General features: G+C 34.8%; 1 protein-coding gene across 6 annotated transcripts in view; it reads left to right on the top strand.

Annotated features, from left to right (window-relative positions):
* TRDN (triadin) overlaps positions 1-13,588 on the top strand; it is a 107,108-nt gene that overhangs the window by 40,266 nt on the left and 53,254 nt on the right. For 5 of the 6 annotated variants that reach the window (XM_054061943.1, XM_054061947.1, XM_054061944.1 and 2 more), the window contains 3 exons: positions 3,118-3,159; positions 9,779-9,916; positions 11,785-11,811. In XM_054061943.1, the coding sequence (XP_053917918.1) occupies positions 3,118-3,159; positions 9,779-9,916; positions 11,785-11,811 (207 nt within the window). The remainder of the gene's footprint in view (positions 1-3,117; positions 3,160-9,778; positions 9,917-11,784; positions 11,812-13,588) is intronic. The other variant, XM_054061948.1, reaches the window with a different exon arrangement.

The raw sequence follows: 13,588 nt of genomic DNA, 5'->3' as shown, positions 1-13,588 counted from the left end.
AGTAATTTTACACATTCAAAACATGATTACTATGAATTTTATAGTACTCTGTAGTATTTAGGAGGTACTTATTATGATATAAAATATTGCAGGAGGACTGTGTGGAGGGCTGCATGTGTAAAGCTCTTACTCTATGGTGGTTATTAGTGTGTTCAGAGGTTAGGACAGAGATGGGATCTGCAAGTTGGCTTTGGCAGTGGATTTTAAGGAAAGCATGAGACAAGAATTATATCAGTGCTGAAAGATTTACCCTGTTTTATCTACCCAGAAGAAGGAAATTAAATTGGGCAATGATTTTCTTTGTTGAGTTATGTTCATTCCTTTGAGGAAAGAAATGAAAGCTTGCATTCCTATCATGTTGTATCATGTAATTATAAATACTACTGAAGTATTTCTAATGTGGTATTAAGGTGACATGCATTACAAAACCCTGAGATAAGAAACTACAAATCTCATGAAGTAAGTAGTGTGTGTGAACATGCAGTAGGTAACACATCACATTGGAAGATCTCTTCTGCATTCTCAGTATTTTCAGAAATGAAGAAAAAGATTCATTTTGTTTTGATGTGTGCTTTTTAACATTTTGTTACCACTACCATCCTTTGTGTTCAAAAATACACCTTGTTAATTGGCTTAATCGATCATGAACGTATTTCATGCATTTCTTGTACACATAACTGGATTATATATTTTAATTGGTAAACATAACTAAATAATTTAAGATTATTTTAGTCATAAAGATTGATTGTCCAGGAATCCAAGTTTGTTAACAGGCTAATAAATTGTTCAGAATTCCCTGCCATCTCTGTGACCAATTACAGCTAATTAACACCACTCTAAACTCATGTCCAGAGCATTCAATATTCAGAGAAAATTAATAGTGATTTAGCCGGTCACCTAAAGGCCAGACTATATAAAACCCAATGAAACCTCATGAAATCTATGGAATTTAAAACTATTCACAAAATAATGTAAGTAAAAATACAGAACACTTACAGCACAGTAAGCTTGTCATTTTATCATGACTACTTTCATAAAAAAAAATAAGCAGGCTCTTTGTTGTGGATAATTCATTTTGCTCACCATAAACAGGGTTTTTAGACACCTGTAGCAAAAGCAGATCTCTGTGGAAGTAATTGCTGTCAATGACTGGAGTAGGGTGCTAACAGGATATGGAGGCACAGAGCTCCCAGCACCACAAGAAGCAGCAGGGATCCCTGTCAGGTGTTTTCTTTAATGCTGTTTTTTTCCTGGTGTCTTTTTCTTCCTTTTCAAGTTAATGGCAAAACAGCTGGCCAAATTATTGGGGGATCTCTTACATCAGCTTCTCACTAACGCAGTCTGAAGTCACCATGTCCCTGCGTTAGCCATTTACATTACTGTGTCGTAGCCACAGAAAAGCTTTTGGCTGGCCCTGGGTACTCAGGACAATATAACAATTAATATCCTTCAGTAGACAAAAACAAACAAAGGAAAACTTAGGAATCACATATATTTACATGAACATCTGTATTTTGGACACAAGAAGCTGAAGAACAGGCCTCCAAACAACTTGCAGTGTATAATTGGTACATGGACATTTTTTTTCCTAGTCTCCTATATGACAAAATTGTAAGGTGTAAAACCTGTTAGGTGCGGAGTGTTTGTTTTGTTTTTAAGACTAGTGGAAGTCAGCAAAATATGGCTATTCTACTGGCATGTGTTTTTTGGTGAGATAATCATTAGTAGGAACATCCATTTTCCTCCTGAAATATCATCACACTTTAGTCATTCTGTTGGGCTCACGTTCACTGGAAACTTAGAAGAACTGCAAAAAGAAGAATGTTCTTACATTTAGTCTTTTATTTCATGACAGTATATCCACCAGTATTAAAACTGATAATACCTTTGCACCTATTGAGGAAAAAGAATGAAAGTCTGGCTTACCTTAAAACACCAGTGACTATAAAGGAATAAATCATTTTGTCTCTTGGTGAAAGAGGTGTTTCACAGTCTCAACGAACTAAAATAACTGTTAAAAGCTTTTCCATACATGAAAAATGCTAGACAAATCTCACACAGAACAAAGGATGTAAAAAAAAGAGGATGATCCTTGCTGTGCTCACTTTGAATCTAATCAAAACAGTGTTATAGCCTTTTGAAATGAAATTTTTACTGGATTTACAGGTGTCAATCCAGAGCATGAGTAAACAGCTTCCCCATTTCAAATTTCTTTATAAAATTCTTGTTTGATTTCTATGGGACTTTCACTAATGTACCCAAAACCTACAAAACAATTTTTTTTTTCACTGTCTTCAATAATGATAGGAAGAATCAAAGGTATTTAAACCCAATTCCACTTTAAAGAATGGCTGCCCAGGTGACATCTTATTTGTTGTATTTCACTCTGCAGCAAATCTCACAGCTGAGTTATAAAACCATAGAAAATTAGTTTATACTGGAAAGTCTATAAAGTACTGCACTGCTGCAAGTACCACATCCATCTCAAATGATCTAGCATTAAAAAAAAGCCAAATTGTGATCAAACTTTATGAGGTCATGAAGTTGAAAATGTGATATTTCAGATACTAGCTCAATGAATAAGGAAGAATCTAAGAAGAGAAATAACTCTTGTATGCTTACATGCACTTCATGGGATACAAAACCAAACCAAATTTTCTGCCTATAATGGAATAAATGCCCATAAAATTTCTAATTTTAAACAAACAAAAGCAGTAATTCATTTTAGCAACAATTGCAATAATGTGATTCTTCGGTTATTTGCTGTTGAAGAAATAGAAATAATTCAACTAGAATCAACCATATGTAATATATTCTTTTCAGAAAAGGAATATGTTTGTAAATTGTGAAAATAGCTGTGCCTTATTTAACTACATTTTTACATTGCTCTGATTTATGCTGTATTATCTCACACCTACAGTGTATTGTGTTTTGTTTTAATGAACTCCAGTTTCTGTTCCAAAACAGCAACCCCACAGAGATGAAATAACTCCTCACTTCATTCCTTACCTGCTTCCTTTAGTCAAACGACAGCTGAGGATGTTTATTTTTGCTGATGGTGTTTCTTCCCTTTTTTTACCGGCCTTTCTGGTTTCATCCTGTTGCCATCCACCATAGACACCTATTCACAACATTGTGATGATCCCTGTTTACCACCTGGTAAAGATGTTCTGCCTGCAGTGTTCTGAATATGTGTGCAAGCGTGCGTTTTGCTGACTGGAGCTAACAAAGCATGGGCCAAAGAATACCAGGACATGGCAGCACTGCTTCTCTGCTAACTCCAACTCCTTCTGATTTTCACATTGTGTTTGATATAAATCTATCAACTAAGAGACACCCTCAGTCAGGAGATTCCCAGGAAATAGTGGCAAGCTGAGAAATATTCATTTTACCCTAAATGCCCTTTAAAAATGCCATTGTGCAATTATTTAACAGCATTGACTTTGACTTTTTAATCTGTATTTAAGATCTGTGTTCTTAGTCAGAGAATAGAATCCTTAGAATGAGAAAAAATAAAGCTTTGAATTATTTTAGGTCTGGCTGTTTCAGGAAACATCACCTAATTAGGGTCTGATCAGAAGCCTTTCAGCTGATATCAAATCCAGCCTTATCAACTACATGTAAAGCCAATCCTAAACTACAGTTCCATCCACATGTGTGACCATATCAAAAGTACCTGTAATTACTTGATACTTTGTGACACTTTGTTAATCCTTTTCTAAATTTTGCCAAGTAGATCCTAGTTATAAATCTATCAACTAGGAGACACCCCCAGGAGATTCCCAGGAAATCGTGGCAACCTGAGAAATACTATGTTCTTTTTTTATGTTAAATGCTTTTGTTCACTTTCAGGTGAAGTTTTCTCTAGGGATTCAATATAATTATGTAAGGCTGATATTAGAAAGAGACAGACATTTATACCACAGGCTGTAGTCTTCATATGTATATTTATGCATCTATAAAATGCACATTATAAAGTAATGTTGAATCTGAGTTTTCTTTGACAAAGTTTTTATGCTTATAATTCAATTATACCTGCCACAGTTTGTCCTGAAGCTAAGTGCTATAAGCATGACAAAAATGTTAGTCTAAGAAATAGGAAGATAAGACCTAAGGACATCTATGCTGATAAACTGGAATGTTAATAATGAAAGTCTTTTTATGTGTGGTAAGTTTTATATGCTAGATACTACTCTTCAGAAAACTACACAGCAGAAACAAACTACTACCAATAATAACAAACCTTAAAAATATATAAACTTCCAAACAGAAATAGAGGTCTCTCTATACTTATAAGAGAATATTTTACTAAAATTAGGATATATTTTATTATCACAATCTGGTGCTAAGCTTTCGTATTTTATCAAACATGACGGAAATTCTCTGTCTTCATCAGCTGTACCTTGTCAGTATCAATGAATTAGATTATATCTCATAAATCAATCTTTACACCAACTAATTACCATCATTTGTAACTTAATTGCATTCAATTCATTGGAGTCAAAATATGTAATTTATGAAAATCCAACAATTATTAAGTAATTCACTGCAATTCATTAAAAAGCCCCAACTTTAAAATAAGTTGAACTCTGAGTATATATTTAACTATTTGACAAGCAAAAAAATTGATAAGAGACTACATTCCTGGCAGAGTTATTAAGACTGGAATAATGATTAAAGTGATTTGCACAGATAAGTTGATTAGTCATTTTTTGTTGTGCACTTCACATGCATAAATGACACAGACCATGAAACATAACCAAATTTGTTTACAGCACTATAACATATTATATCACATTATTAATCAATTCCTATTAAAAAAGAACAATGTTAAGGGATCCATTGCCAATTTTGATGAAAAAAAAGGTTTCTTCTGATTGCAAAATAACACAATTTTAGTGAAGTTGAAGTGACTTTTTCACTTTATGAAAATTATCTTCTACCCCAAGAGCATACCTAATCCTGATTGAAGAGCTTTGGAAGTCTGCCATTGGCTGATTTCAAATATCTGTGTTCAGCGTGAGTTATTAATTACCATTAAAAGTATGAATTCTGTTATCAAATCAATTGGAGTTAAAATTGTGACCAGAGGAGAGTTCAAAACTGAAGACACTTGTTCTTGTTCTCACATTCGAAATCAAATTACTGTTTCTGTACCGATAATGCTGGAAAGCTACATAGAGTTGTAGCACTTTAATTTTGATGTAATGGTTATGAAAGCCAGTTTCAAAACATATCAGGAATTTTCAGAAGTATTTAATGCCTACAACACATCTGAAATTATTTCTTAAATAATTATTTTAACCATATTTTTAGTAAAGTAAATCCAAACAAACTTCCAAATTTTCTTACAGATATGTACAACTGGTAACAAACATTCTCCAGCCAAATTTAGTTGTGTTTTCCTACAAGGTTTTATTGAAAAGTGGTCTACAAAATAATTCAATTTGACTGGGATTCTTTCTCTGCCAACTTTAACTGTTCCAAATTTTAGCATTTGCCATAAAGTTCTGGAAGTAAAATTTTGAAGTCTTAAAAAAACCCCAATAAATACCGCCCACCCCATTAATTATTCCCCTAGCAGTGAAAGCACAAGCACAGTTAGAGCTGAACTTTTACTGAGAAAAAAAAATATCCTTTCTACTCTACCAAGTAATAAAAGTCATTGAGAAGACAAAATGTCCTAGAAAAGCATTGTTGTTGTTACCAGTGCTGATTTGGAATACAAGTAATTTATTAAGATGAATAGTCATGTTCTTCTGGAACTAATTATGAATGTGAAGTTAAAAATCTAAGTGCTTAACCAAAGTGTACAACAGCAAGAAGAACTTAAATATGAAACCGCACCACTAATAGGTTGCATGTCATATACCTCAGTCACATGAAAATAAGGTATCATCCATGCTTATTTTGCAGGCTTCTTTTCTTTCCTAGTCAACAAAAAGGGATGACCATGTTTGGAACTTAATTCATACAGCCCTAAAAAAGATGTCGGGGAAAGCGAGAGTATTGCCCTCTGAAGGTTGAATATGTCTTTCCACACTGGGTTTTGAGTGAATCAAGAAACCACCAGGGATTCAACACCTCTCTTCCAGCTACATTCAGCTAGATAGGATAAACTGAACTTAAGTTGTGATTAAATGAAATTACACGCTGTCAACAAAATTCTTCAATATCAACTGCATGTTTAATCCCTGAGCTTAACCTTCTGAGCAACCATTCACTTCCTTTCCCCTCCTTCAACAGATATTTAGTGTTTCTCTATTACATTATCTAAGATGAACAATTGACTCAGTCCCTGTTTACAAGTACAGCAAAAGTTAGAACTTCACAGTCTGTATCTGTTTGAGAAATACTCTGTATTCATAAAGGCTGTTTACAATTTAAATTCAAAATACTATCCTTGCCACTCCCAGCTCAATAGATGATACATGAGATATCATATATTAATTATAGTTTATAGATCAGTTCCAAATTATATTGTACATATTGTATAACATACTAACAAGAGAAGTATATTGTGATCTTAATTTTAAAATTATTTGTGTTCTAAGGTCTTGAAAAAAAACAAAAAATGGGACAGAGTCCACTTAACCTGGTCCAAACATATTGAATCCAAGATTATTCTAAAAACATTTATCATACTGTACCATTGCTGGACATCTGTAAATAAAAAAACAAAAAAAATCTAAATTACACCAAAATATCAAGCTCAAACTTTATTATGAAAATCTGCATTCTCTCATCTTCACTCTTGAAGCAATGGTATGCAGATCCTCTGGAAATCTTTTTCTTTATACATATGTGAGATAAATGACATCTTTCTCTATACTTGTTACCCCCTAAATTGCTTTATTTCCTTTTCTTTTTGTTTGCTTTTTTTTTTTCTACTAGGGAAATAGCATGTTATTGTCAAAGTTGTGCAAACAGCTAAAAGCATGGATTTGATCTGGAGTAATTCACTTCATTTTTACGTGAAGTAACTTAAGAATTTAAGGAATTTAAGCATTTTAGGACACACTGTTACGGTTAGCACTGCTTTTTAAAAGTATAGGAAATACAATAGGAGTTAAACAGAAGATCTATGCACAAGGAAACTACTTTCCAGGCCTGTGTGACTTGCGTCAGACTGCAAGTGGCTCTCGCGGTATCTGATGGTATATAAAATTTAATTTTGCAAGTATCACCAAAAATTTCTCTACACAGCACCAAACCCATTTTTCTAAACTTTTCATGTTAAAGAGGATTTGCAACTTGGACCCCTTAGCGTAGGCATGACTAGAGAATTTTGCCTCTGGACACTTACAATTTCTAATCCCTTTTCACAGTTTTCTATGAAGATGTTATGAATTAAAGACCAGGATATGATGTTGAGGGTTCTGATTCATCAGCAAAGATGACTTGCCTTGGGCTGGTTCGAATAATTTTCTCTGCTCTTGATCTCGCTCTTCTCTGAGCATTTCCCTTTCCTGCCCAAGGGGACAGCTCTGTTACCTGTGAAACAGTTCTTGAGCTGCTAGTTGGTAGACCAGTATATTAAAATAAAGTGACACCAATTCTTGTTTAGTTTACAGCTGTAGTCCCTGGGGCTGTGAAAGCCTGTGGCTGTAACAGCAACCGAGCCATCCCTAAGCAACCAGTGGGAAAGAGTACATGGATAGGCAGAGAGCAAATCAAGGTAGCAGTCTGAAGTTAAACCATCACTGTTTATGGATCAAAACCTTAGTTATGCTAAGACCTCTTTGGCCATGTTCATCGTATTACTCCACTTGGACTCCTTAGCACCTCTGGATGAGAATAAAATGCAAATAATTATTCAGGTCAGGTTACAGATTTATTTTTTAATAGCCTAAATATAGTTAGTCATTCTCCTGGCTGACACTTGAGAAGAGCATTCGTGGCAACTCAGTTCAAAAAAATAAAAACTGCTCATCTCAGTGCATGAGGTCAATGCAAATAAATAAATGTCTTATTAAAAGGAAAGTAAATGTTCCCTGTTATACTACTCAATCTTTCTGAATACAACAGCGCACACAATATTACGTTAAATGAAGAGATCAGGCATATTTCGTAGCAATTTTGTCATTTTAAAATGGCACACAATTTATTTATTTGATGTGTTTGATTGATGAATATTTTATATCTATATGACATCATCTTGAAAACACATTAACCAAAATATTTCTTTGGTCTACATTATGAAAAAGCAGATGCAAAATAATAGAAAATCAACTTGATTTCTTCTGTTTCATACTAATTAATTAGAAATAAAAGGAATTATTTAGTGATACATTTATATTTCAAATGAAATTACTTGTACATTTCATTACAGCACATTTAGAAATAACTATTCATAGTGCTGCCATCAAAGAAGTTGCTTTAAGCCTGCACTTTGCCTGCACTTTGTAACCTGCAAGTCCATGTGAGACTACTTCTAATTATTGCTAAGATTTTGCTTGTGAATCAGAACACTGCAACCAGAAGTAGTTCTGAAGAGACTTGTGTTTCACTTCGTACTAAACTATTTGCTTACAAAAAGATAGCGGTAAACAGACGTATGGTGCCAATCGTGATAGTGTTAAATTCAGAATATTTATTTCTATTGAAACTCCAAGAACAAGACGAGGCCAACGACTCAAATAATATTTCTCATCTACCTTCAACTGTCTACATTTGTGGGAAACATTTGCACAGACAAGGCAATCATTCAGTTTGCCACTTGAAGTACATTAGACAGTAACATAGACTGCTTGAGAGTTGTCCCCTCTTCCTAAGCAGTGTTTGAGACAGATTTCAAGAAAATTAAAGTTTGCTAGACAGGAAGGTCAGAAAAGATATTGTGTCAGAGGCTGGAAAGTTCCTCTGAAATACTCTCAGCTTGTACAGAATAAGGAGAAATCTGGTGAAATCACAATTGGAAAAGCCTTTAAGGGAATGCTTGTGTTATCTACTGATGATTGCTCCCCTTGTATGTGTATATACAGTGGGGAGCGGGGGCGTCTCATCTCTTAGAGGTCCCAGGAAGGCGGAGCACATCAAACTGCGCAGCTTCCTTGTTTACCGGCATAGTTGCCAACAGGAGCAGTAAGACAAGAACTAGTTAAGAATGCAGATGTACAAAAGTGTATGTGAAAGGACTCAAGAAATTGTAAGAGAAAAATCAGACACACAGGAGTGTGTGTTGTGTTTGAAAGTAGCTGTCTCTGTGTCATGATTTGGACTATGCATTCCCCTTCAGTCCAGGCTCAGATTTATTCTTTCTTCTTCCCATCCCTTATATATAATTCATGGCAATGATATGACCTGTTTGTATGGTTAAGCCAGGGCTTAGCAATTTTCTCATCCAGGACTTGTGCAAAGCAGGAAGTTTAAGGTGAGACATAGCATGAGGAGTGGGACAGAGACAGCAGGAAATCCTAAATAGGCATCAAGAGACAGAGGACCTGGGCCACACGAAAAAATTGGCTGAAAAGAATACATTATTTTTCTTAACCCAATGAAACTTCCACAGAAGTGCCAGAACTTGGAACACAGGCACAATTATCCACTGGGTCCTGAATGACTCTGCTAACTGCAAATACAGTAGAATACAATCTTATACAAGCCTTGCACAGGAAGGAGAGTTGTCCTCAAACCCTAGAATAATAAAAATGAACATTCATATTTTTAGTTTCTGTTAAAGGAGGGAGTATAATTAGTCCTGTAATGAAGATTAACTTTAATCACTGAAGGAGTGTTGTTTTTTTCAAACCACTTTTGTTTTAAACTCTGCACTCAGGAAGATCTGTTAACAAGCTCAGCACAGAACCACTGAGAATCATTCATGAGACATTGGAAGAATCCACTGATTGGATTTATGGCTTTATTTCTTTACTGTCTGACATCGTATGGAGTGATGATGATGACAGTGATGAAGGTATTTGTAATGTAAAGACTTCCATAACTGCTCTGACTGCTGGTTTACATGCATTATGTTGGCTTACTCAGCTTTTAACCTCACAGGCAAGAAGGTCAAAGAAAATTAAAACTGAATATTGTTGCTAATAAAGCATCTACTGGCTATTCTAATCAATGAATTGGTGTCTGTTAGCTTTCGTCTTGTGTTTAATGTACTATTACAAAAAAGCTGTCAGAATTAAATATTACCATTAGTACATCTTGAAGTAAAGAATGCTAATTTATACAAGGCTGTAAAGCCACAACAAAGATATTCATCAAGATATTGCTTCAGAGAAAGACAATAACTATTTTTTTTATCAGTAAGAATCTAAAGAACCACAGTAAATATACAGGATAGACTAAGAAACTTTGAACATTTGTATTTGGTATGTTGATGACGTGACAATATGTTGAACAAAATAACACAAGAAAAGAATCAACCACCAACAAACAAATGGAAAAATAACATTTTGGCTAACTTATGGGGATTTTGGCTTATATATTTCAAATAAAATAATTTGGTTTACTAGACATTATGGTTCTGTCATGATAGTAATATTCTTCATTTGACATCACCTGATAAATAAAAGTAAACTGTTAACATCTCAAATTTGGAAATAAGTAACTTATAAAAAAGTATTTCTTTGTTATGAGTAGAGCAGTAGTAGATCATTATGTCACATCGCATTGGTCATTTTGACAAGCAATGAGTGTAGGAGTGACATCTTCATTTACAGTAGTTTATTTTATATTCTATTTGGGTGTACTAGAATATAATTAAAGAGCAACATGTGCTGAAATTGACTTCAACCCGTTTGTTCATAAACTTGACATATTATCATATTTCTACCTTTCAAATGAGTGCATGATCTTTTTATAGTAGCACCATACATGAATACTAATACATAGGCTGCTACATGTGAGTCTGTAAATTGGGCATCCTATTCTGAGATATGACTTACAACTAGCTGAAAGTCAGTCTCTTATATGGTTGAGAAACACAAAAATTAAAATATTAAGAGCTTGTTAAAATTTGAAAAGTGTTCATTTTTACAATTTCATATCTCCCAAAGCAAATGGAAACTTTCAAATCTCAAACATGGAAGTGTTAATGCAAGTATACATCCAAAAATTCAAGATCTAAATGTGCACTAGGAAGTGTTTGGAGACCTCAGTTCCAGTTTTTAAACCAAGTGGAATTTCATCAATACCTACCAGGAGTGTGAAAAGGCAGCAGGCAACTTACTACATTGTATCATAAAAAGTATGTGCGAGTGAACTTTACTGTCCATACTGCCCAGCTTGAGCCTCAGTGTTCTTGCCACAGTTTTCCAAGCTCAATCCTTTAAATTCCATGTCATCACACATGATGGCAATCGAATGCTCATAGTTCCACTGAAATTGAGTAATCTTTGATTTGGATTTCATTGGAAGTGTTGCTAGAGTTACAGTCTTGCTAACCTGCATATGAATTTTTTTTATTTGGAGATAAACTGAAATCACTGGGCCTTTCCTTAGAACGTGGAAGCCTGCATAACTTCAAGCAAATTGTAAAATATAGACACAAGATAATATTCAAAAGCACAAACACAGATTTGGTTATTTTATTGGTCAGTATTACACACTGAATGTATGCACCCCAGACCCAGGAAAACCTCTATAGTAAGAGAGATATGTAATGAAAGTTTGAAAATCTCAGAATAGAGTGCTTGCCATTTTGCATATAAAGAATAAAATTTAAAAAAAAAAAAATTGGCCAATATGAGAAAAATTCTGGGGTTTTGTTTGTTTGCTTGTTTTTTTAGGATACCTCTTTCTGATATTTGTTATTTTCTCTTGGTTTAGGTGAAGTGGAAACTTCCGTGAAAAAAGGTTGGTCAGTTGCCTTACTACAGAAGAAAACATTTTGCAACCATTTTAAGAATTAAGTAGTGTATCTGTGATACATATTCTGTTTTTAGTTACACGTCAATCTACTAATGATGTAAGATATTCTTTAACAAAATCGTTATATAAGAAAGTCAAGTAATAATACCTTAACAAAATTCTTATATAAGAAACTCAAGTAATAATATTTTCTTGCTGCTCTGTAAGAATTCTTGACTGCTTCATTATTAACCAGAAGATCTGAAAAATGTTCATAAAAAAATGATAAAATTTGGAAATAATACTATCTCTACCTCTGCCCTGCATGCAGGATTCCTGTTAATGCCACCGTGAGTTACATGCACATCTGGATTGTAAAAATATTTAGAAATAATAATATTATAATGAAATTAATAGGGAGTAGATCAGGCTTCTACTTAATGACACATTTTGCCAGTCTCTATAGGACAGCCAAGGAATGAACAGGCTTGAAGACCAGGACTATTCATCTTTCTATGGATGATCTTTCATGTTAGGACTGATGAAAGCTTATAAACACTGTAGGAGAACATTCTACCTCTTCACTCCAATGGTAAAAATCTCAAAAGGGCTCAGTATTGCCCTGTCTCTTCTCCCAAAGAGAAAAATGTATTGTTAGTTTTAGAGTGGATGCAGAGTCTGAAGCTGTAACGTGTTGCTGGCAGAGATACTGGGCACATAGGTGGAAAGTGTCTTCTTGCCATGGGCTAGTGTATCTGACCAGTCTGGGAGAATTGTGGAGGTACTTCACTGCTTGGAAGTTCTAATCCATACAAATATTATAGCAATGCCATGCTCACATTGCAATGCTGGCTTCTTTCAGAGACATACTCATGCCTAGCACTTTGCATTGGAATGCTAGAAAGTAGAAACAGAGTTCAGAGAAGTCTTCAAAATAAATTGGAAGCTGCTTAAATTAGTCAATTGAAAGGAATGAGATTGATTGGACCTAGAAGTCCTTCATTCAAGGAGCTGAGTATCCGTCAGCTCGAAATATTTTTCTCCATATTCAAAACTCACAATCCTTTTCTGGAGAAAAATGGTTGAGAAAATCTTCTGTCTTTGGGATGAAGGAAGTGGACAAGGAACTGATGATTCCTCTAGTGCTGGTATCTTACAGGATAGCACATACAGATGTGAAAAAGCCCAAATTCAAACACACTTCATTACCCTGAGCTGTAAAACAGATTTTGAGTAGGGTTTTCAATTTCCTGGATGTGTGCTCAACACCTTTCCATCCATCTTCCAGGAAAGCCCAATCTTTGTCTCCCTGCAACAGGTTGTTTCTTGACTAGGACTGATCATGAAAGTGGCCTAAGACTCATCCTGAGGATGGCTGTAAGTTTTCACATAGCAACTTCCTCAAATAAATTATCATCTCCAGATCACCAGAGGTTTCTCTTTCATCCCTGCTTCTGGGATCTGGCCTTGATTATACTCTATTTTATTACCTCTTTTTCCGGGCTACAGAAATGCCACATATGTGTCCTGAAGCTCCCAGTGCCGTAGAAAGGCCAGTGCAGAGTATTGCATATGCCTTCTCAGTGACAGGTAGCTGTGAGCTGCTCAGAGCTGTTACTGTCTCTCTTTACAGACTTCTCTTAAAAAATTGTAAACAGCAAGGAGCTGAATAGCTTATGTCTAAGCCTATATAGTAGTTTTCTGAGAGCTCTGTGGTAAAGTTTAGAGTCAATGTTTTTCTGCCTACATGCAGTGAAATTTGTTCCCAGCACTAAAGTTCATA

The sequence above is a fragment of the Cuculus canorus genome, chromosome 3 (assembly GCF_017976375.1).
Source record: "Cuculus canorus isolate bCucCan1 chromosome 3, bCucCan1.pri, whole genome shotgun sequence".
NCBI classification, from domain to species: domain Eukaryota; kingdom Metazoa; phylum Chordata; class Aves; order Cuculiformes; family Cuculidae; genus Cuculus; species Cuculus canorus.
This window is presented reverse-complemented; position numbering and strand designations above follow the sequence as displayed.